Source organism: Dichotomopilus funicola (assembly GCF_033296635.1).
Source record: "Dichotomopilus funicola strain CBS 141.50 unplaced genomic scaffold C8A04scaffold_12, whole genome shotgun sequence".
NCBI lineage: Eukaryota > Fungi > Ascomycota > Sordariomycetes > Sordariales > Chaetomiaceae > Dichotomopilus > Dichotomopilus funicola.
This window is the reverse complement of record NW_026944033.1, coordinates 54,620-78,276: the sequence shown is the minus strand read 5'-3', so window position 1 is coordinate 78,276 and position 23,657 is coordinate 54,620. Positions and strand designations below refer to the sequence as shown.

Here is a 23,657-nt window from a genome sequence, read left to right as displayed (position 1 = left end):
GCGCAGAACCCTTGCCTGCCGCGCTTGTTGCCCCGAGTAAACCTGCACCCGGGGCTGTCATGCTGCAATCTCTTTCTGGCTCCGTCCAAGACCCCTCTCTCTCGCAATGCCCCCTCCCTCGTTCTCCAACTGCACGACTTCACCCGCATACAGATTTGTACCTTCTTACCGCCAAGTACGCGATAAGATGTGACAAGCAAAACGGACTCCTCGAAACATCAAAAAACGGCGCTGCACCTCCTCCAGGGTTCCGGATTCCCACGTGCCCTTACGAATAGCTCTAGCACCTCCCTGAACCTCCCAAACGCATTTGCTCACTTGCCCTTCTTTTTTTTTTTCGATATGCCGCCCTCAAAGGCCGCCCGGGGCGGCCAAGACGATCACAAAGCGGATGGCCCGACTGGGAAAGAAAAGAATGGCAATACCGGTGGATCGAAGATGCGAAGGGTTGCCAGCAGTGCGGGCTCCAACCTCCGCGAAGTGACAAACGCAAGTTCGACAACAGCTCCAACCACGGTTATTGCGCCCGACTCAACGACAACCAACACACAAGAGACAAGTGCCCCAGGAGTGAGTGGCCGTCAAGTTCTCTCTCGTCCCTAGACTCCTAGCCTTCTCCCTTTCAAAACAACAAAAGTTGCTGACACTGCTTCGCTACCCAGCTCCAATGGCCAGCCTTCGAGCGAGATGTTCTCCACGCCTACCGACGAGCCTACCGACTCAAGACCCCGACGGCGTTCGTCAGCGACCACCACGAATGGGTACTCACACAGCCCGGCAGCATCGGGCTCTATTCCCCCACAATTGCGCGACGTAAAGAACTGCGACGACAAAAGAAAGACCAATTGACCAACGTGGTGCGCAAGCACTTCAACGGTATGGGCGTACAAGAAAATGACGTCTTGGTCGACTTCTTGCACAAGGTGCGCAGTCGAGGGGTAACGAAGGGGAAGTCACCGCAGCGGGAGTACATACACGCCAATGTCGAGCGATGATGGTTCTCATACAACCATCTTTCATGATTGGTTGAACTTGGCTCGGTCATGGGCCTCGACACTTTGCAGAACTTATATATATTTGTTAGAAGGAACACAGCACTCGTCGTCGGCGGAAGCGTTTGCGACACCCTCGGTCGGGAAGAGGCCGGCGTTGCGGCATCGAATAAATATTGCTATTGGGATGGATGGGAACGGGATACCCGTGTATTTTGCATATCGCACCATTTAGAGACACGGCCACTTGGCCGCACGGGAGTTTTTGGGCGCTCTCTGGTATTTAGATTTTCGCTACTCTTGCTGGTTTAGAAACAAAGCATCATCCTTTACTCTAGCTTCTTGGTTCGAACTGAGAGTGGCTGAACAGCTGTCCAGCGGTATCACAAAGATCGCGTTGCCAAGACCGCTCATTGGTGGGTCTCTCGGTTGGAGCCGGCCTTCATGCTGACAAAGGAGGGGGACGTATGGGAGAGAAAAAGTCGGTACTCCGTAATGGAAAGCAAATTATAGATGGTGTTTTGGATAGGATGGCAAAGATTAATGCTATAAACTTCAAGATTGCCGGGCCCAGGGTCCCATCTGATTTTCCTCATGCAAACACAAAAGGAGCAATGCTGAATGGGTCTCGAGGAAGCTGGTGGTCGTTTCTCGTAGGGTCGGTGGGGCTCGATGGACTGTCTGCACGAATCATATAGGGCCTAAAAAAAGTTGCTGGTGAACTCCAAAGCCGCGGGCATCGAAAAGTTTTGAGGAAACATCATCACCAAGGCAGCCTTTTCCCAACGTGTATTCCAACACCACAGCCTGCAACTCGCCGAAATCGAACATTTCCCGGTGATTGTTGCGGGCATGCCAATTTCAGAACCTAGCACCAGTCGGACGAGATGAGCGCGAGTATCCTTCCTAAAGCCGCCCTCCCGGCGCGGCAACTCTCGCCTGCCCAGATATGCCGTCGTCAGCGGCTCAGGAGCTGCGCGGCTCGTTCGGTGCCGTCAGCCTCCTACTCTATCATCATGTCGAAGCCGGCGTGTGCCCGCCCATCACCTGGGCTGCGCGCCGCACCCTCATTTACCCCTCAGTCCAGGGTCTGTTATCCCCTTGACTTCCGTCACCCCACTACTACTTGTACGATTGCTCACAGAAAGCCTCAGCAGGTCTATTTCCACACGACCCGGCCACTATTAGCAACCCCCCGGGATCCGTACGGTGCCCTAGGCGTCAACAAGAACGCCTCCGCGGCCGAGATTAAGAAGGCATACTACGGTTTGGCGAAAAAGTACCACCCAGACACCAACAAGGACCCAACCGCCAAGGACAAATTTGCCGAGATCCAGTCCGCCTATGAGATTTTGTCGGATTCCAAGAAACGCGAGCAGTTTGACCAGTTTGGCGCAGCTGGATTCGACCCGAATGGGCAGCCTGGTGAAGGTGGTCATCCGTTTGGAGGCGGACACCCCTTCAGTGGGTTCGGCGGCGCGAGTGGTTTCGGCGGTGGTGGATTTGGGGCGAACATCAACTTCGACGATCTCTTTTCGGCGTTTACGGGCGGGACGGGACCCTTTGGCGGGCGTGGGAAACGTGGTGGTGCCGGAGGGTTTGGAACGCAGATCCTGCAGGGTGACAACGTGGAGGTGCGAGTGACGTTGTCGTTTGCGGAGGCGGCCAAGGGCGTCAGCAAGACCATCACCACCATGCCGTTGGTGACATGCACGACGTGTAGCGGCAATGGCCTGAAGCCAGGCACCAAGCGGTCGCAGTGCGGTGTGTGTGACGGAACGGGCACCCGTGTACACCAGATGTCCGGGGGATTCCATATGGCCAGCACCTGTTCGGCTTGCGAAGGCACCGGCTCGACAGTCCCACGCGGAGCCGAATGCCGCTCGTGCCATGGTGACGGAGTGGTGCGCGAACGAAAGACCGTTACCGTCGACATCCCAGGCGGCATCGAAGATGGCATGCAGCTGCGCGTCCCTGGTGCCGGCGATGCACCGGCCACCGGCCGCGTGACCGGCAGCGTGCGTGCTACCTCCGGCGACCTTTTTGTTCACATCAAAGTTGCACGCGATCCGCAGTTCAGCCGTGAGGGATCGGACATCCTGTACACAGCCACGATCCCGCTGACAACGGCTATCCTTGGCGGTGACGTGGTGATCCCGACCCTTGATGGCGACGCCAAGGTGCGCGTCACCACAGGTACCAACACTGGCGACAAGATGACCCTCTCCGGCAAGGGTATGCCCAAGCTCAACGCCCGGCGCGGCCGCATGGGTGATCTTAAGGTCGAGTTCCGCGTCGCCTTGCCCAAGTACCTGTCATCGAACCAGCGCGCCCTCGTTGAGATGCTCGCGGATGAGATGGGCGACAAAACGGCGAAGCGGATTATGAACCTACACAGGAAGTGAGTAGTGGTCTTCACCACCAGCTTTCTTCCTCATGACGTCTGGCGCTAACATGGCACCAGTCCAACCGATGATAACGACCCTGAGGCCCACAAGAATGAGGGTTTCCTCAAGAATCTCTGGCACAACCTTACGAACCACCCTGCCCACCAACAGAATCCCCAGGACGACAGCACCGCCGACAAGAAATCCGATGACGACAAGAACAACAAGCAATCTGGTTCCGGCTCCGGCTCGTCTTAAAATGGACATCCATTCGTGATCCATAATGAAGGGAGAGGGGGGTAATAGCACATCAATAGCCAAATTGATGACCTCCAGCGACGACGCCCTTCCACGGCCATCACCCCCGGGTCACTGTACAACATTCTCACCGGCAACAGACCAACAAACCTACCTACACTCTGATATAAGCCCCCGCGGTAGTGCCGTCAAAGGCACCCCCACCACCCACTTGGCTGATAAATAAGCCCCTTAAAATAAGCCGAGCAGGGCATACATAAAATCCTCTTGTACCAAAACCAACGACAGATCTCCCCACCCCACCAAAAGCTCTAGATTTCTTTCTTGTCTCTACGATTTCTCGTCTTTTACGCTTACGACACCGACAACGACCACTATTACTACGACTACCTTAGACGGGCTCGGGCGAATTAAGGTGTTGGACTCTTTCGTTTTTCCCTTTTTTGTATTCTTTCCTTCTTTTCTTTTCTGTTTTGCATCAAAGGTTAGTTGGCTGGTCGGCTAGTGGGTGGTGGGTGATGATAGTGTGGCGGCGGTTGTTTGTCTGTTGTGAAGTAGGGAGTGAGAATTGGGGATGGGGCTCAGGCAGGTGGGTAGGTAGGCAGCTCGTCTTCCTACCTCCTAGTTTACTCGCGGCAGTCGTTTTCGCTCCTCGATCCATCGGGACGAAGTGAATCAATCTTGGATTCGATTCTCACTACAACGAAACGACGAGAGAGGACGGCAATAAGGGGGAGGAGTAGGGGTGTTATCAGGGCAAGAGTGGAAGAGTTCAAAATGAAAGGGAAAGAAACAAGAAATGGCCTCTTGACTTTCTTTCATTCAACAAACAGGCTGGGGTCTGGGACCCCCCAGTTCTCAGTTGTTGTTAGGTGCTATGTATGATGTAGTGTATGTACTGTACAAAACAGAGAGACAATGCATATACGTGTGTGTACAATGAAGACTCTGAATTAAGAAGGCCACTGTACACTCCTCCATCATCAGGCCAAGACGTTGGCTATGTGACTATTTTCAAACGACACACGGGGCAGGAACATGTCCCATTCACAACCCCGCCTCTATGGATCAGCAGAACAGGCCTCGACCCCGACTGTAGAATGGAAGACAAGAGTCAGTTGTCTACTGCTAGTTTTGCAATATAAAATCATGTGATCCTCTAACGTGGGCGTGCCCAATTGCCCCTCCGGAACAGATCGAGCAATGGAAGAGAGCTCGAGAATAGGGCCCGAGCCGAACACCCGAAGTGGTGAAACTCCCTTATCCGGTAACATGGCATGCCTCTTCAGTGACCAGGATGCGAGAAGGTACTAGCCCGAGATTAGTCACGAGCTGAAGAGACTGGAAGAAGAAGGGGAGTTCCTGGGAGCAGTGGATATCGCCTCCCACCCTATCTCTGAAGCCCATCTCAGCCATGATCAACAGCTGCAAACGCCATCGACGCCTTTTTTCTCTCGAAAGATTGTGACAAGGAATCGCTGTATTAGAAGACTATTCTGAATGAATTATGAAGTAGAGACAAGCACGCCACACAGCAGACTCATCAGGTCGTTACCCAAGATACCAAAAACAGGCCCATCATGGTCTTACGCTTGTCTCTTTCCAATCCTCCTCTATTCGTCGTCTACTCTGCCAGCAACCCAAGAATCATGCGGTATACCCAGTATCCCGCGCCTCATTTTTTGTCCCCCTTCTTCCCCTCGGCCTCTTGAGACTTGGTGGAGGGGTATCCGGCGTAACGGAGATAATCTTGGAGCGCGTAGGCAAGCTCGTCTGATACGCCGTCTATGGTTATACTAGGTCGGCGGGGAGGGGTTGCGGGAAATCGAGGATCCCTCGGTGTGTCCGTGGTGTGCGGCGGCTCGTCTGATGGTATTGGCCTCAGCAACGACGGGCGGGGGGTTTTCTTTTTATGCCGTGTAGCGGTCTCAAAGAACGGCTTTCCGGGCTCCGGGCCTGTAGCATTCTCCGGATCACTTATCTCGGGGGGCGGCGAGGTAAGCCCATTTTGGGTTTCGTCGTTGGGCGGGTTGAGTGTATGGAGCGGACCGGGCGGGCCGGGCTCCTTCTTGCCTTTCTTGACAGTCTTCCACTCCATTCCGAACGCACACAAGAACGACGCAAATGCTAGGCCCATGGATGTTTGGAAAGTGTGTCGGATGGCGGTGTTGTAAGCGTTGATGACGAGGTCGGCGTTTTCGGGTCCAACTCTCTGGACTATTTGGGTGGCACCTTCGCTGACGAGAAGCTTGGGGTCGAATCCTGGCAGATGAGAGAGTTCTGAAACTAATATGTTGGTAAGAATGGTCTGGCCCACCGAGGTGAATACGGCCCCTCCGAGCTGTTGAGCGAAATTAATGATCGCAACGCCTGTGCTAACGTCATCTGGCGGTAAGACTTTTTGCACGGCGAGCGACCCGGTTTGCATTCCGCATCCTAAGCCGAAGCCAGAGATGAACTGATAAGAGACCCAGTGCGAGGTCGGACTGCTGCGGTCGAGCGTACTTAGGAGGCCCTCGCCAATGGACATGAGCGCCGGGCCCACGTACATGGACGGAACATAGTACCCAATCCTGTGAGTCACCACGCCAGAGATAATACTCGAAATAACCAGGCTCAGGACAAGAGGGAGCGTATTGATACCCGACCTCATCGGGTCGACTGCTTTAACGGTTTGGACTGGGGCCATGTCAACATCAAAACTAAACCCATAAACGTTGAGGGGGGGGGCTTGGGAGGGAAAACTCACACCAGATCGGCATGTAATAGACGAGCATCAACATAGACCCTGCCAAGAAAAAGGTAAAGCTGGTAGCACACGCGACACTCCGTTGGGTAATCACCTTCGGGGGCACAGTGGCATTCTCTGGTCTGAGGATCTGCACAGCAATAAAGGCCGTCGTACAAAGGCCAAAGAGAACTAGCAGGAGAACGATGCGCCATTCGTTCCATTGGTACGTCGAACCACCCCATTGGAAAGCCAGAAAGAGGCAGACAATACCGGGAAGTAAGAATATCATGCCCAGGGGGTTCAAACGGTTAATATGGTCCGCCGGGTTGACCAGGTCATGGTGTTTCTTTGGCGAGTTCCAACAAAGGTACATTAGAATCAGGACAACCCCGCCGATGGGAAGGTTGATGTAAAAGCACCATCGCCAAGTCACTTGGCCGGTAAAGCCGCCACCGACCAAGGGGCCCATGACAGAGGCAAGCCCGAAAACCCCACCGAATATGCCCTGGAATAGGGGGCGGTGGTTCAAGGGTACCAATGGGATCATGATTAGGAGACAGCCGGAGAAAATGCCGGCGGATCCAAGCCCGGCTACCGCACGGCCGGCGATAAAGGTGTTCGAGTTGGGGGCCGCTCCGCAGATCACCGACCCGATTTCGAAGACGACTATGCTCAGGAGAAAGGTCCTAGATGACGAGCGGTGTGCGTTAGCAGGGCGGGGGCCTCGCACAAGGGTGTGACGGCAACGTACCACTTCATATCGTAGAATTTGTAGATGCGGCCGAAAAGCAGCTGAGCGCAGGCGGTCGTCAACATGTACGAAGAGCCATACCAGCCGATGTCCCCCAGGGCCTGAAACTCGTCCGAGATGCGGGGGACCGCAGTGGCGATAATGGTGCGGTCGATAGCAACGAGGAAGAGAGCGAGGAAATTGCAGAACAAAGTCAACCAGAAGCGCAAGCTCTTGGGCTGAAAGTGCTCGCCACCTTCGGACTCTGGCCCGGTCCCGGCTGAGGACTCGGAGGAGTACGGATGCTCCTGGGCATGGCCATTGCCGGTTTGGACTATTCCCCTTCCGTTCGCGTTGTCCTGAAGCTCAATTGGGACCATTTGGGCCGGTGCGGTTGGCGAGGCAGGTCGCGACCTGGAGGCTCCTGGATCCATGACGGCGATTCAAGGCGCCGGGCAGTTGGTGAGGTCCAGGGCGTGCAGAGGGCTAAGGGCGGGGGGGCACGTATGGATTGTGCAGCCAACAGGTTCTTAAATGAAGGGGTCAACCCCAAGAGAAGGTCCGAAAGCCTAAAGGTCGAAGGGTGGATCGAGGGATAACCAGGCGGCGGATTCGCGGTTTCAAATGTGAACCTCTGCTACGACCTCATTCTCTCCACCAGAAACAGGCCAAAACATCCGACTTCGAAAGGAAGGAGACCTGCACTCGTGGTTGCGTCAATGGAATACGAACGGCAAGAAACCGAGAGCTCGGGTCTGCCCGAGGGCTGGGAGATCTACTGTACTAGGTGTAATGACGATCGGAGACGCACCAGCAACGGGCAGTGTTCTGAACCACCTACCTACCTGTGCGCAACCTCCGGTGTCCCGTGTTATACGGAAGCTGCCACCCGCCATGCGCCATAGCTGCGGCCATCTGTCAAGCGCAGGGCCCCCGTCGGGGCTTGCGCGTGGGCAAGCAAGCATGGACGGATACATAACTGGGCGACTCGGCCTGCGTCGAATCAGGCGGGTTGGACCAGATCTCGGCTCAGTCCGTTCCTATTTTTTTTTTTTTACTCTCCTTCTCTTTTTTTTATTTTGGATATCTCGGGCTGTCGTCCAGCGACATAAAGTGGGCGTTGAAAAGAACGATGTTTATTGGGCTGGCGGTGACTCCCCACTCATATCCGGCCGACCCCCTGTTCGGCCTTATATGTCCTGTCACTTAGGTAGTTATGAAGTCGAAGCTCGGGAGCGCACGCCCTTGGCCAGGGCAGTCAAATTGGCCTGAGAGCGGAGGAGGAATCGATCGCCATCGTATTTTTGCTGGTGGCTTCCTGAAATGGCTTGCTTTTGTGCGTTGCCCCATGTTCCTTTTCGTTCCGTTCTTTCCCTCAACGTCGGAGTTTGCAGCTTCTGTTCCACTCAAGGATAGTAGCTTAATGTACATACATATTCGTACTTCGCACCTGTTACAGAAAACACGTTTTTTTCGGGGGCCGTCCTTGTTGGGGACGGTGCAGCTGGTCATAGCGCCTTCTTCTTTTGTGTTGAGCCCTCCAATCCCGTCCAGTTTCGCCAGTCTGTGCCGCCTTCTCCTCGCCAAGCCCCGCCAAGATCGGCCATCCCTCGGTCCCGAGATGGAGGCCGTGAGCTGCCTGCTGGTGCCGGCCGGTTCGCAGCTGGCAATGCGCTGCGACGTCCTTTTGAGGTGAGGAGGCTACTTTCTGGGGGGCCCGAGGTTGTTTTCCCCCACCTCCTGTTGCTCACGAACGCGTTTGGTTCGACGCAACCCTTCTTCTCCCCCACCAGTCTCACAGTGCTGCGCTGCCATGGCCCATCAACCCTGCCTCGGTCGTGAGTGAGCCGGAGAGAAGGGAGGGGGAAAGGGGTTGAAGGGAGGGTTGACTGTGCGGTTCTTTTCCAGAACTGCCTTCACTGCTCGATACCGGTCCGCAAATGTTTGCATCCCCAAGGCGGCGTCTGGCGTTTGGGAAGCCTTGATTGCGTCAATTGTTCTCCGTCTCCCCTGTTGGCTGCTCGTGACTCCTTTTTTCATCTTCTTCTTCACCTCGCCGCCGGCCTCCTATGATCGCCCCCCCCTGCGTTTTGCCGTCGCTGCGACTGCTCAATTGACCCAAATTGGTTTCCGTGATCCCGCGTTCTAGCCCCCGATCTCCTAGGGGGGTAAGCTCTTTTTGAGACCCGCAGTCTCCCGCAGCCTCAAGCCACTCATCTCACTCGCTCCCGTGGAAAGGCTCGAACGCCACTCGCTGCGTCGGCGCGTCAAGTCTGTTCGGTATTGTGTACCTGCTGTGGCATTTCGGCGGCTGCGGCACACTCGTCGAGCTCTGGGTCGCGACTCTTGGCCTTTCTTTACACCTCAGGTTCTGCTAGTGGTCTTGTGGGTTGACAGCTGCGCCGTAATAAATCGTCCTTTTTTTCCCCCCATCACTCACCACCACAGCTTTCGGCTCCGCGGGGGTTGAAGCAGCAAGCACCAGCGGGGTTTGACCTCTCCGCTTGCTGGTGTTGGAGTGCATCGACGAGCAACACTATAGCATCATAGTACGCAGAGCATTCATTCCATGCGACGAGGTGCTTGCGGTTGGGTTGCCTAGTTATACTAGTACGCAGAGTACGCAGGGCTGCACGTCTGGATTGGACCGGGTCATCGAACCGGGGTTAAAACAAGACCTGGGAAATCGACAGGCCCGCCAAATCGGGCGGGGAGCGGCACATTCCATCATTTGAAACCCACCGGGACCAGTTTGCTGCGGACGTCTCTTTCTCTCGGACCCGAGCAGTAGCTTCGCCTATCCGGACGACAGACGACGGCCCAGCCGGACCCAGACGAAGACCAGGACCCTACATAACCGGACCCCTTATATACACCTACGCCATGGCCTCCGAGCAGGTTCTCTCCGAACCGTTGCCGCCACCGCCGTCACCTCCGCGGGTCCCCGTGCCCGAGCCGGCGGTGATGAAACTGACGCGTGGCCATTCCTGCGTTCTTTGCCAGCAACGAAAAGTGCGCTGCGATAAGCAAAAGCCATGTGCCAATTGCGTCAAGGCCCAGGTCGAATGCCGCGTCGTACCTCCTCAACCGCCCCGGCGCCGGAAGAAGAAGCCGCACGAGCGGGACCTCATCGACCGCCTGCGCAAATATGAGTCGCTGCTCTCCCAGGCCGGCGTCAACTTTGAGCCCATCGCCCACGATCTGAAGCCGTTAGACAACGGTGACGATGTCGCCGACCTGGAACAGGATCTTAGCGGGCTCAAGACGTCCCCATCAAGTAACGCGGACCACGTCTCGCCCGACCACAGCCATGAAAAGTCAGCCTTTCTCCTCATATATGTCCATGTGTTGATGCTATCTACCCCCGTCCGTATGCCCGTCATAACTGTATCGGGCTAACGTTCATCTAGACAAAAATGGGCTGCGCTTCGGCATGAGGTGAGAGCCTTTTCTTCGCGTTGGAATTATGCGATACTGCCTGGGTTGACTTGCCCTTGTTGCTTGTTTTACCCGCCTCCCCCCCGGTTGTCTGCCATCCCTTTCTCCATCCCCGTTATGATCCCTTCCGCCGTCACTTAACTCTGAGTTTCTTTGGGGCTGCGTGCTCCGTCAACCTTTTTCGATCTCTGACTCGGTTGATAGTACCGAGGCGATGATGATGAATCCTCAGACGAAGAATACGAAGGCCCAACAATACACAACGCCTATGATACCATGTTCGGCAACAGCGACGGTTTCCCCTTCGTAGTCGGCGGCGCCCCTGCCAGCGTGACCACCGCCCACCCTGCTGGTATCCAGATGTTCCAGTTATGGCAGATCTACATCAACAACGTCGACCCTTTACTCAAAATCACACACACGCCCACGCTACAATCCCAGATCATCAGTGCGAGTGCGAACCCGGCCAAGATCTCCAAACCTCTCGAAGCACTCATCTTTGCCATTTATTTCGCCGCTATCACGTCTCTTACCGAAGAGGAGGTCCAAAGCACGTTCGACGAAGACCGAGCAATTCTGCTCGGACGGTACCACAATGCTACACAGCAAGCACTTATTAACGCGGGCTTCATGCGGTCGCCAGAACTGGAGGTGCTGCAGGCATTCTTCCTCTACTTGGTAACAATCTCACCCCAAAGCGGTTTTCCGTTACGTTCGATCAAGGAGCCCTCTAACAGTGTCTTAGCTGTGCGCCCGCCCCTTCGTGGACCCCCGCTCTATGTTCTGCCTCCTTGGCTTGGCGTTTAGGAGCGCTACTCGGTTAGGTATACATCGGGATGGCTCTTCTCAACCCAACGTGTCGCCGTTTGAGGCAGAGCAGCGGAGACGGCTGTGGTGGAATATCGTCGTCTTCGATAAGCGAATCGCCGAGATCACCGGTTCCACGGTCACCGCGTTATCCTCGTGTCCCAGCGACACAAGGTTGCCGCTCAACATCAACGACACGGACTTAAATGTTCACGCCGCGCAGCCAGGCCCCTACGCCGGACCGACCGAGATGGTGTTTTGTCTCACCCGTATCGAACTCACCGTGGCTGCGTCCCCTGACAGTGTTCGCCGGACCGTTACCACGCCCGGAGGACGGCCGTTACACAAACCGATGGTGCATTACAGCCCATCCCCGTCGTCACCCGATCTTGTGTCACACGTGGCGAACCAGAGTCTGCCGGAGAACCTTGCGAATTTCTGCGCATATGTGGAGAACGTGTACCTGAAGCAATGCGACCCGAAGATCCCGCTACACTACTTCACGCTGCTCATGACTCGACAAGCGCTGTGCAAGCTGCGCATCATCGACTTTCTCTGCCGAACCGCCAACACCGAAAACGTGGACCAAAACGAGCGCGACAGTTACTTTATGGAAGCTCTCCGTATGGTCGAGTATGATAACATCATCCAGAGCTCTGACATACTCCAGGGTTTCCGATGGTACACGTACGCTCATTTCCCCTTGCCAGCGTATCTCTGTCTGGTCTCGGAACTTCGGCACCGAACGACGGGTGAACTATGTGAACGGGCTTGGGATGTGATGATCGAGAACCATGACCGGCGTGGTCTGTTACGCCGTCTCAATAAGAACCCCCTACACATTGCCTTCGGTCACTACTTCGTCAAAGCCTGGGACGCCCGCGAGGCTGCCGAGCTCCAGCTGGGCCGGTCACTCCCGACACCCAAGGTCGTCACACTACTACGAACCACTCTGGCCGCTAGAACTAGGCGCCCAACCACCATGTCTTCCGGCCCCGGAAATGCCGGCATGATCCCACCACACAGCCAACAACTCTCCGCCCAGCAACCACTGCCACCCGCACCTGCCAACAACAACAACCCCGGCGGGGTACCACCACCTTCCGACCTCGCGATGGGCCCTCATCCTCCCGACCTGACACCCCCAAACATGTACGCCAGCGGCAACAAACAACACATCCCCCAACCGTCCGTCTCCAACGCTGCGGCTCCAGGCGGCACAATGATGATCGACGATGCCATTATGTACCAGGGTTACGACGCCATGGGGAACCCAATGTACGGCGCCGGTGCCGGTAGTGCCGGCGGCCCGGCTACCAGCCATCCCCACGCACACACCCAGCATCCCCAACATGCTGCCCACCAAATGCATCACGGTACAGCGGGTGCGGCGAACGCGCCGATGCAAGATACCGAACTTGGAGGCATGGACTGGGATTATCTTGTGCAGCTGAGCTCGTTGAGTGGATTCAACCCCACTGGCGGGTATTACGTCCAGGGAACAGGAGCATGAATGACTTGATGGTGGATTGTATACCTTATGTTGCTTTGCAACAGCTGTATTAGGGGGATGTACCTGAGGCGCAAAAGTATGGGCCTATGTGGGGTTTTCTGGAGGTTCGTTCTCTCTGACATATGAAGTATTGCGGGCTATACCACATGCCATTTTGTGCGGGTACCTCTGCTCTGTTCTATATCCTGAACCATTTCTCATTTGAGTTTTACGGTTTTGATATATTCTCCCTTGGTGGTAGATTTCTCTTTTTCCCTTCTTTCCTTTCCTTTTTTTTCTTTTTCTGGGTTTCGCCTCTCTTGTTTTTCTCGAACTCGATCGATACGATACCAACTTCTGCCTTTTACGCTCTCTGCAGTTTTCGGTATTAGCTGGCGGTGGGTGGGCTTGGATACGCGTGTCAGGGTGGATTGGGGGGGATAAGTCTCACGTCCCGTTCTCGGTCAGGACGGCTCGCGCCTGGGACTCTGTCTAGCGTTACGACGGGAAGAGTGGAGGGGAGGTGGTCTCGCGGGTCAATGGTTGATGGTTGATGGTGTTGATGAATATACGATATAAGCATGAGGCTTCTCTGGGGCTAGTATATACTCACGAATTCGTTCTTTGGTATTTCCATCCCGTGAATATCACGCCGCCGTGGGCATTTTGTTCTACTAGCGTTTGTTTCAGCCAACATATCCTAAGCCCATCCTCTCTCTACAAAACCCCAACCGCTCCTATCCCTATCTTTCTCCCTCTTGCCCTCCCACTAACTAACACAACCCCCATCGGTCCTCGGCATCTATTTCCCCGTCCAAAAGTCCAAAAGTAACGGCTCCTACCCCTGTTCCCCTGTTCAAGTTCAGGGAAGTCTTAAGCCGCATCTGTCACCTCGAGTGTCTAAGACATTCTTTCGCGTTTTTTCTTCTCTGTTCTCGTTTGTCCTCTGCTTAGTTAGTCCCCTACTTGCCTTCCCTTTCCCCTTTTGATAGATAGCCTCGGTAACTCGGGACTCGAGATTTTAGGGGGGACTTTTACACTCACAAGATCTCAAGCAAACTTTCTCTCTCTTTCGGACTCTATATCCCAACCGGGGTATCCTCACCCGAGCGGCGTCGCCCAAGGCTGGCTGGCTGGCTGGCTGACTGGCTCGTCCGCTCGTCGGGCCAGCCAGCGACCAGAGCGAACCGGTTCGGGTTCGGGTTCGGGTTACACTGCGTTTTGTCGGCGTTATGAGCGAGCATGTTTTCGTCCCCCAACCCCCTATCCCCCTCCCCTGTTGATCTTCTTTCTTTTCTTTCTTTCTTTTTTCTCTCTTTTCCGGCGCGGCTCTTTGGGGTGGATGGAGGCTGGGAATTTGGGGGCGGCTTTGTGTGTGTGTGTTTTGGGGGTTGTGTTGTGTTGTGTTACGGTGTACGGAATGTGTCTTTGGGGGGGTTATGTATGTATGGCTCTCTGTCTTGTGTTACTTTGTCGGAGGCTGGGGGGGGGCGGTCTTTTGGGGGTTTTCGGGGGCTGGAAGTCGGGATGTCGGGAGTTGGGAAAGCCGGTTGGGGCGGCTGGAATGGGCTTTTTATGTTGTGGTGGTCGGGTGGGCGGTCGGGATTGAGGAGGGGGTTTTCGTCCTTGGGAGTCTTAGGTGGTTGAGGGGACAAGGAGGATCAGAGTTGGCTACCTGTTTGTTTGGTAGTGGTAGAGTCTCTGTCACGTCCGACCGTCAAAGCCTGTGTGTCTTGTAGATGAGGTATATCCAGCCGAGGTATTACATATTTGAGTGCTGTGGGCGATGATTACTAGGCGATACAGCCCCAACTGGGTCAGAACCTCGCTGGTTCCTCGCTCAATAGCTTTATCTGATGGGCGAGTGTCAAACTGCCCTGGCGTTGCCAAGTTAGGGTTATCAGTGCATTATGGGGGTTGTTTTTTTAGGTGTGAGGTTTGACTTTCTTTCACTCCTATCGCTCATGTGCCCTTTTCTAAGAGGCTGTATCGAGTGCTGATGTTGACTAGATAGCCGGGATCGACCACGGAACTAAGCGCAACAGTTCAGGTATGTGCAGGTGCGCAACAGCTCAGCGAAGAAAGATGCGATAATCGGATATTGATTAGAAGTTGCTGTTGTCTCCCAACTAGAGCCAAGAATAGACCGAAGCATGTTTGAGCAAGTATTTCCGTAACCCGCCTGTGGATGTGCACGTTGGTGAGCAGATTATAATCGACCCACCAGAAGGAACAGGCTACGGCGTGAAATATGCTGTCCTGACCCTATTATTGCAGAGTCCCTGGCCAGGAAGGCCTCAAGTTGTTGGCCATGATCTGGGATAACTTGCTCAAGCAGAAATGTCGGGTTTGTATAGAAGTATTCCTTACGCTCTTGTTCTATGTCGACGTTCCCAGTAGCTCGACAAGTGAAACATCACCAGATACAAAGGCCTGTTCATCGGACACTACTCATCGGCAACAGGGCCCCGGCAAAATGATGTCCATTGTATTCTTCCAATCAACCACGACACCACTTCTCTTTGCATCCTGGCAACCAAGAAACACCGGCGAGTACGCCGCAACGTGTGCCGCCCTCATCATTCTCGCGGCGGCAACACGCGCTCTCTCAACTATTCGGCCGTTGCCGGATCAAGCACGTAGAAAGCAACGGCAAAGCCGGTTCTCTGATGAGAGCTGCCCAACAGCTGAACAGGGACAACAGGATTGGGAGCGGGAAGCTTGTCTTCGGGATGAAGCCAGCGCCAGCTACCAAGACTCAAAAAAATATATCCTCCGTTCTTCGTTTTTATTGTCCTTGGGCTTGGCGGCGTGGGAAACCGTCGTTGTGGGCCTGGGATATCTGCTGTAGGGTCCCTCACTCCTCCTTCTAGGATCGATATTGTTGTCTTATGTGTTTTGCTTAGTATGCTCGCCATCATGGCTATGAATCTGGGTTATTTTATTGCCGTTTTAATGGGGACTTTTCTGGGTAGCATGTTTACGGGGAGTGCGTCTGGTGGTGGGATAAGGTGGGAGCATTGTTGATTCAGGGAAGTGTGTTGTATGCACCTATTAGCGGGCGGTGCTAAATTAATAGAATTGTGGTGTTAACCTGGGATTACGCCTCACATCTGCCAACCGGCTGAATCTTTAGATTTGTAGCCTAGCAGATAATAAGCTTCTGGCACGTCACTGCATCTATCCACATCCAAGTACTATAATTAACCCCCCTGACGTTCCAATTGCGCAGCGTCCCACTTCACAAATACCCAACGCCGAAAGGAACGGGGCACAAAAGCACCAAACATGTTGCTCACCGTGGTGCAAGTAGGTAATCCAGGTAAAGGGTGGACGGGCCGGTGCGTCTCCTTCAAACAGCATCTTCTCCCGCCTATCCTGAGCAGCCTCAGTTTCCGAGTACCATCTTTCCGGTCGATCGTCGTTGATGGGAGTAGGGATAGGCGGGACCTGGCTTCTAGGGATAATATCGTTGTTTAAGAGCCAGCAAGCATCAAGCAACTCACTTGCTGAGAAGAACAGTAATCGACTTATCCTAGTCACATGTCGCATGCCTGCTCCAACGGTGAGTGAATCTTCATTACTGGGAATGTACTTAGAGTGTGTACTTGAAGGAAAGGGACGTTAAAGAGAAACAAATCATCTGGCCCACTGCCACAAGGGTCCGGAAAAAGAAACCAGCACTAGCTTTAATCAGAGGACGAATCATCATCATCTCGAGAACCAAGGCATCATAGTATCTCGGCCGTAAGCCTTGTTAATGCTTCAAGTTATCTCATCATAATCTGACATCAAGCTATCAATCGCAGCCAAGCGTGAAACAAATCAAAGGAGAGAGAGAGGGAGGGAATCAACCACGTTCATGAAACGAACGGGGGAAATCAAGAAACAAAAAGACAACCCAGGGACAACGCTCCTAACCCCCAACCCCCAAACCTGGCTAGCCAGCCCAAACCAACCGACCCGCCCAAGCCGAATAAACTTTGTAACCCTGCCGGGCCGACTCCGCAGGTCGCCAAACAGATAGCCCGCCTGTGCCGACCCATAATTCCGTTTCCCAAATTCCGGCCTTTGTGACGTGCCCGTCCGAGGCTCCCTTGCCAAACGCCGACCACATCCCCAAACCAATTAGAATAAAAAGATATAGCCGCCCACCTTTTTTGAAATCAAGAGAGGGAGAGAAGAGAAAATGGGGCGCGAAAAGAGAAGAAAACAAAAAAAGCCATGATCAGTTAGCTAGCTAACCGATGAAGCAACCTCTCCTTTTCATAACCAGCCAAGCTTTTGTCCGAAAACTCATAAGGAAGAAAGAAGAGAAAGAGAGATTGACGCTGCTGGGATGGATTCATCGTCGCCGCTGATATTATCTTACACGGCACCGGGGGCAGCCAGACCCGGCGTGGTCTCGTCGACGACGGGGCCTTCACCCGGCTTCTCCATTACGGGAGAGCTCGTTGCTACGCCGCCGTCGGTACTCGTGGCGGACTTGGGTTCATCAGCATCCGAGACCGGTTTCAACAGCGTTGTCCCAACCGACGGTCGCGCAGCACCGGCCTTGTTCATCCTGCTTTTGTAGTCGTTGAAGCTCAGCTTCTTCTTCACCGGGCTCGGTGTCGGGGCAGTGCTGTTAACCGATGGCGGGGCGAAGGGGCTCGCAAGACTGGTGACAGAGAAAGGCGATTGGGCCACCCCGGGCCCAGCCGAGACAGGCGTGGAAGCAGGGGAAGCGGTCGGGTGCACGGCTGGGAAGGTCGGAACAGGGGGCATCTCGACCCGGAGCTCTGGCGACTTGGTCTTGACAACTAGGCTGCCTGCCGGAACAGGGGATGGAATGGTCGTCACCGCTGGAGACACTGGTTGTGCGTCCATCATCGTGACATCTCTCAAGCCGCCGCCTGAATCGTCGTGGCCAGGGCCCTTCTCGGGCCCCTTAGAAGACGCTGGTGATGTCTGGAGCGTACTTTGGTCGCTTTGACTTTCCATGCTCACAGCCGTGGATGGTCGCTCAAGTGTGCGGCGTTTGGAACGCTCTTCCTCCTCAATGCGGACGTGGTGCCAGCTCTCCAACATCCGCTTCCTGAGGCAGGATCCCACTCTCCGCCTCGGGGCCGTTGTGTCGCCCACGTCGGAGAAATCAGTCTGCACCGCCGCGTCACAGTATTTGGCGCGTGGCGCCGCCGAATTAGGGCGAGACGGGGCAGGCGCCGATGAGTTCCTCGATGGGGGGATCTTGCGTGCTTGGCCGACATGAGTGGGGCTTGCACCACTCGGCGACCCAGATTTGCCCCTTGAGGTACCCGTCCCAGCATCAACGTATCCACGTTCCGGAAACCCCGTTGGAAGGTTTGGCGTTTGCGTTGCTGAACTGGGTTTCGACGATTTCGTCTGGTTGGTGCTTGCCCCATCAGACGCCCGTTTCCTCTTGCGTTGGGGTTGTTGTTGCTGTTGCTGATGATGTTGATGTTGCTGCTGCTCCATGCGACGGAACGAATCTTCAACCATGGCGACCTTTCTTTTATCCCGATCCGTGGGTTCAGTTAAAATACCGAGAGTGTCGAAGGACCCTTGTCTCGCTGTTGGGGTCATGTCGCGGCTTGGTGGCTTACTGCGTGAGGAACCGGAGACGGACCTCCGCTCATTTTCAGGAACCTCCTCCAAATGGCCCTCGCTGGCGGCCCTGCTGTTGGTGGCGTGCCCCGTGCTCGTCGGCGAGATCGCGTGCTGCGATTTTGGCTTGCGCTTCTTGCTTTTGGGCGCACCCGGTCGCGATTGGCTTTGGGCAAGGTAATTCCTATGAAACCGTGCGAAGGAGCATTCTGGGCCAAGGTTACATGCGCAACCGCCATGTTCAGAGAGGATAGAATGGACCCAGCCAGAGTACTTTTGGTAGTCATTTTCGGTGACGCTGGGCTCGACATGTGATGCTGTGACGTCGTCTCCCAGACCCAGTACTTGAAGCGCACGGGCCTTCTCCGCCGCCGGGAACCCGCAGTCCCAAGCAATCGTGATTTGCTCACGGGCCGCAATCCGGCGGTCGCTCACCAGCCAAAAGTGGTATTCACTACCGGACGAGATAAATGTTTCCAACACGGCGTTCGGTCGACAACTGCGCCGGACGAAACGTGCCTCGGACCCTTCCCGTCGTGTGTCGATGTATAGCGGGAGACTTGGATGGAAGAGGACGAAAGGGAGCGGAGCGGTTAGCTCTGAGTAGCGGTTCTCGGGATCGGCGCAGTAAGCCGCCTGGAAGCCAATTTGGCCATTCACTTCCATAAGCGGTACGTCCTTCTTAATATCCGAAGGCGCCTTCAAGCAGCGGCATTGTACCGTAGTGCCTGGAGAAATGACCTTTTTGTCTTGTTCAACTTCGGGCGCGACTTTGCGCAAATCCATGTTGTCGGGAAGGGGTTGGAAGACGTCGTTGGGAGAACAACCGGTTTCTGCTTGCATGCGGAGTGGGTCGCGCAGCCAGGTCAACATTGTATTTGAAACCTGTAAACCGGCATAGCTGTTCGTGTTGACAATCTGGAACGCCTGATCACTGTACAACGACACGAACCCCGACGAGTAGTTGTGTAATTCAAAGTCGTTGGGAAGATCAGGCGGCGTTGTTGCAGGGCTCAAAGGGTGATTCTGTGCCGTTTTAGTATTCCCGTGGGGCGGGCTTCGTTTAGAGGTCTGAGAGCTAATTGACTGGCTTGGTTTGTGCGAGTTTTTAGCCTTCTTGGTGGGATGGGGGTTGTCGGAAGGACTGGCGTGCTTGTTCTCGGGTGTGCCGTGTGAAACGCCGTTTATCTGAAGATCCGACGGCTTTGGCTTTTTCTTGTGGCTCTTAGATGGTGGCCGCTTCGGCTTCTTGTCGGCCGTTGCTTCCATGACTGGCACGGCCATCTTGGCCTTTTGGCGAGCGATAGCTTGTTCATGATTTAGGAGTCGTGGTTCGCACTCAACACACGAATGTGCGAAAGTCGGGCGAAGGGCATCTTCGACGCTGTTGGGGTAGTAGCACTCAATGTGCTGCCAAGTGTCGCATGTCTCGCAGTAGATCGTGTTTCCGTCATCGTCAGGGAAGCCGCAAATACACTTTATGGTATACGGCTCCTCGTCCGCTGTCTCTTGCTTCCGGGTGACGTCTCGCGAGACGGCGCTTGGAAGAGAGAGGGTTGGCTGACTCGGAACCACGAGCGGCGTCGGCAGCGGGGGCGGCTTGTCTGTCATAATATTGGCAATAGCCTCGCGACGACCAAGCGGCGGAGGGATTATGCGAATGGTTTATCTCTCCGGTCGGAATGGCATGCTTGTCGCGCGTGTGAACGCGATTGAGGCTCGAGGGGGAATCGTCGAGGATGTCGGCGGAGGCGAAATCTGTCTTGCCCGCCTTTGGACGCTCGTGATGTTATACTCGCGGCGCCACACACCGCCGCGACGGTGCTGCTCGTGTCGTCAGATTGTTGGTTTGACAAGGAAACGCAGGTGACGTTCTTGAGGTCGATGTCGTGTCGCGATAGCGAAATACCGAGTGAAGCGACAATGGTCAATCGGCACGGTTCGTTGTCGAACTTAACTTGTCGTGATCGTGATGGCGCCGAGCGCAGGCGGAGGAATAGCCAGCACTGTCGTCCTTCGGACCAAATGTGGCGATCGCGACCAAGGCCGGTTCGAGATGGGAAAACACAATGGGAGGGACGGGGAACGCGGATGCGCTTCGGGAACAAAGAGACTTCGGGGGTATGAAACCGAGTTCGCTAGGTGGGGAATTGGAAATCTAGGTTGGATTTCCTAAACTCGGGGGGGCGAGGGACGAAGATGTGAACGCGAAATTTGTGGTGATCGAAGAAGGAGAGGCAGAGTTTGAAGGAGAAGAGGGCCGGCCAGAGTGGAAAGTCCAAGAGAGAGGGGGCCCACAACACGGGTTCGATGAGAAGACGAGGGTGCGGCGAGTGCAGTGAGCGCAGCGCAGCATCCAGTGTTAAGCCCCCCCATGCCCAAGAGCAAAAGAACGGGCTGCGACTTGGGGGACCGGGATGCTGTTCGAAAGGAAAACGGAGGAAATGTGTGGGTATGGGCCAATCACGGACAGCTTTGCACTGCAAAGCATGGCTGGCCCTTGGATCGGACGTGTAAAGGGAGAAGAATTGATCAAGAAAGGATGCCAGGGCCGTTTCCCTTACGCCGCGACTTCCCTCTTGGCTAACCAACTTCTTCTGTCCTGATCGAAGCGCTGATGAGAAGGAAAATTGATGCACACCAGTGCAGCAAGTGGGCGGGGAGAGGGCGGCCGCGCTGAAATTCGCTCCACCCATGCAGGCAGGTTCGATGCAGCGCAGCCTGAGGCACTTGACTCAGAACGGAGCAAGGATATGGAGGAAGTGGCTAACGGAGACCGAGAGCTCCGTGTGTGATTGGCCGGCGGGGAACTGAGGAAGGAACGGTTGTTGGTTGGTGCGTCTTGTGCAGCGTCCCCTCAGACTCACGGCCAAAAAAAGCGGAGCGACGGGGAAGACTGGACTTGAGAACACAACGGAACCGTCAGCAAGCTCTCGCCCGCGCATCCCCTGCGTAACAACAACAAATGGAACGGGAGAAGGGGAAAAACAAACCACTGAGAAAAGTTGGTTTGTGAGGGAAATGCGGGCAGCGCACAAAACAGCTGGCGGCTGCGAAAAGTGCGTTGACAAATGTATTTGCGGAAGGTTGAAAATTAAGTTGGGGCTAAGAACGTGTCTGGGGGAACAGAGGGCCGGAGAGGGATGGAAGAAAGGTTGTTCTTCTTGATATGAAGTCGGGAAGGAAATGCTGCAACTCGCTTTGGCAGCCTGCTGCAAGGTCAGGCGAGCGGGGCTTCTCCAGGGTCCACTTGGAAAACAACAACCCATTCCGAGACCAAGCTGCTATGCTATGCCCGTGAATCGGTTGTGATATGGTCTTTGCAATGTGACGACATCCGGACGGGTTTTCTCGGACATGGAGGGATAGGTACCTTGGCCGTTACCTATTATTGACCCATCACTCTATAACTTTGATCCTCCAGGAGTCTCGATAGTTAGAGGCCACGACATTGGGGCGGGTGGTGACTGGACGATTGGCATTCTCGGGCGGCATCCAGATCGCTACTAGGCGCAGAGCGAAACGATTTCTTCGGGCGGTGTGCCACAGCGGTTTTGCCTCTTTTACTCTGGTGGTCACCGGCGGTTTTGTCGAAGTGGCGTTGAAAGGGCTGTTTTTGGGATCTGGGTTTGTTATGGTGGGATTCTCGACGTTTCGCCTTGGCTCGCACGTTTTTTACTTCATCTCCTTCTTCCATCTCTGTTTATCCGTTTCCTTTCGTTTTGCCGAGAACTCCCTTCCCGCCTTCTTTCCGGGTTGAGCTTAGGGGCCGGAAACTCTCGCATCGGGCTCGGTGGAGACGTACGCATTCTGCGGGAGAAAAGGACGAAATGAGAAATTGTATGGGTATCAAGTAGGTTATATATGCTGTCGACGTTGCCGACGAAAAGCTGACAGCCTGGTTCCTGCTCTTCGTTGGCTTTTGCAAGTCAACAGCCCCACAGTGTTCGCGTGTGCAGCACGCCCCTGTTTCGGTTGCGGCCTCCGAAGGTCATGGATGGCAGGGCTTTGCCGATAGCCCCACCTTGGCTCACATGATAAGCCGGATAGAGTCAAGCGCGGGCAGGGGGCCGAACAACTGTGGCCCCTGCTCCTTCCCCATGACGTGCGGTTGGGGATGCCAGCAGGCGGCGTGGCGGGTTTAACCAGTCAGCACGGCCGCCTTGTGTGGTTTCGCCATCTTGGACAACATCATCACATCAAAAACCAACCCTCAACTGCTGAACTTCATCTATCTCTCTTCGAACTTTGGGAGAAATCCGGATTCATTCCTTTGTCTTGGAACCGACGAACTCGTGTAATTGACCCCAACCTAGCGCGCCTCCCCTTCCACTTTCTCTCATAATCGAATTGCAGGGCGACAAGGAGTCTAGTCAGTTATGAGGCTCTCTGCCCTTACCTTCGCCCTCGCGGCGACCGCCAGTGCGCGCAACGTCTTCCGGCACGAAGGAAGCTCGTCAGCTCTAATCAAGCGTGGCGATGAACCCGATCTCTCCGTCCCCGGCGACAACCCGCTGAGCTTTTGCGATGCCAACCGTGAGGACGACTTGATCGTCATTGAGGAGGTGAACCTGTCGCCAAACCCGCCTGAAGCGTATGTGCATCAAACACCCGCTATTCCAGTATCTTCAAGAGGCCTAGGTGAAGACAAAGGCGAGCTGAAATTTGATGCATGTTCGACTGACTGTTCGCTTATTTACAGTGGTGCGACCCTCGACATCATCGCCACCGGCACGGTGAACGAGCGAATCCTTGAGGGCGCCTATGTCCTCATTGAGGTCAAATACGGCTACATCCGCTTGGTCAGTACCACGGCCGACTTGTGCAAAGAAATCAAGAACGTCGACCTTGAATGCCCAATCGAAAAGGGCCAGCTCAAGATCACCAAGTCTGTCGACTTGCCCTCTCAAATCCCGCCAGTACGTTTTCTCTCATGGCCTCTCCCCAAGGGCAGTGAAATGATACTAACGGAGGTCATCCAGGGAAAATACACTGTCCGCGCCGATGTCTACAGTGCCGATGACGATCACATCACCTGCTTGACTGCCTCAGTAGTGTTTGGTGGAAAGAAATCGCTTAGCGATATTCTCGATCTCTAACCATTGGGGACACGAGCACTGGTTCTTTCCTTTTACTAGTAGTGTCTGGTGCAAGCACGGTCAAATATTGGGCCGTTAGCAGGCGTATATCCATGGATCTTTGATGAGCATGTTGG

The 23,657-nt window shown here is 54.8% G+C and overlaps 6 protein-coding genes across 6 annotated transcripts; 4 read left to right on the top strand and 2 right to left on the bottom strand.

Moving 5' to 3' along the window:
* Window positions 1–342: 342 nt before the first annotated feature.
* Window positions 343–995, top strand: C8A04DRAFT_26295 (uncharacterized protein; the record flags this gene model as incomplete). Its single annotated transcript, XM_062779880.1, has 2 exons — window positions 343–570; window positions 663–995. The coding sequence occupies 2 exons, from the start codon at window positions 343–345 to the stop codon at window positions 993–995; spliced, it is 561 nt and encodes a 186-aa protein (XP_062639187.1).
* Window positions 996–1,879: 884 nt separating this feature from the next.
* C8A04DRAFT_35387 (uncharacterized protein) lies at window positions 1,880–3,637 on the top strand (the record flags this gene model as incomplete). The annotated part of the gene is made up of 3 exons (XM_062783153.1): window positions 1,880–2,073; window positions 2,137–3,393; window positions 3,457–3,637. 3 exons carry the CDS (start codon window positions 1,880–1,882, stop codon window positions 3,635–3,637), a joined length of 1,632 nt encoding a protein of 543 aa, XP_062639186.1.
* A 1,796-nt stretch (window positions 3,638–5,433) lies between these two features.
* Window positions 5,434–7,420, bottom strand: C8A04DRAFT_35386 (putative HC-toxin efflux carrier; the record flags this gene model as incomplete). Its single annotated transcript, XM_062783152.1, has 5 exons — window positions 5,434–5,543; window positions 5,687–6,316; window positions 6,387–7,054; window positions 7,120–7,363; window positions 7,399–7,420. 5 exons carry the CDS (start codon window positions 7,418–7,420, stop codon window positions 5,434–5,436), a joined length of 1,674 nt encoding a protein of 557 aa, XP_062639185.1.
* A 2,561-nt stretch (window positions 7,421–9,981) lies between these two features.
* Window positions 9,982–12,856, top strand: C8A04DRAFT_26292 (uncharacterized protein; the record flags this gene model as incomplete). Its single annotated transcript, XM_062779879.1, has 4 exons — window positions 9,982–10,415; window positions 10,509–10,536; window positions 10,741–11,214; window positions 11,282–12,856. 4 exons carry the CDS (start codon window positions 9,982–9,984, stop codon window positions 12,854–12,856), a joined length of 2,511 nt encoding a protein of 836 aa, XP_062639184.1.
* A 4,347-nt stretch (window positions 12,857–17,203) lies between these two features.
* C8A04DRAFT_26291 (uncharacterized protein) lies at window positions 17,204–20,053 on the bottom strand (the record flags this gene model as incomplete). The annotated part of the gene is made up of 1 exon (XM_062779878.1): window positions 17,204–20,053. The coding sequence occupies one exon, from the start codon at window positions 20,051–20,053 to the stop codon at window positions 17,204–17,206; it is 2,850 nt and encodes a 949-aa protein (XP_062639183.1).
* A 2,768-nt stretch (window positions 20,054–22,821) lies between these two features.
* On the top strand, window positions 22,822–23,541 carry C8A04DRAFT_35383 (Phosphatidylglycerol/phosphatidylinositol transfer protein; the record flags this gene model as incomplete). Its single annotated transcript, XM_062783151.1, has 3 exons — window positions 22,822–23,036; window positions 23,145–23,361; window positions 23,425–23,541. 3 exons carry the CDS (start codon window positions 22,822–22,824, stop codon window positions 23,539–23,541), a joined length of 549 nt encoding a protein of 182 aa, XP_062639182.1.
* Between the last annotated feature and the right edge of the window lie 116 nt (window positions 23,542–23,657).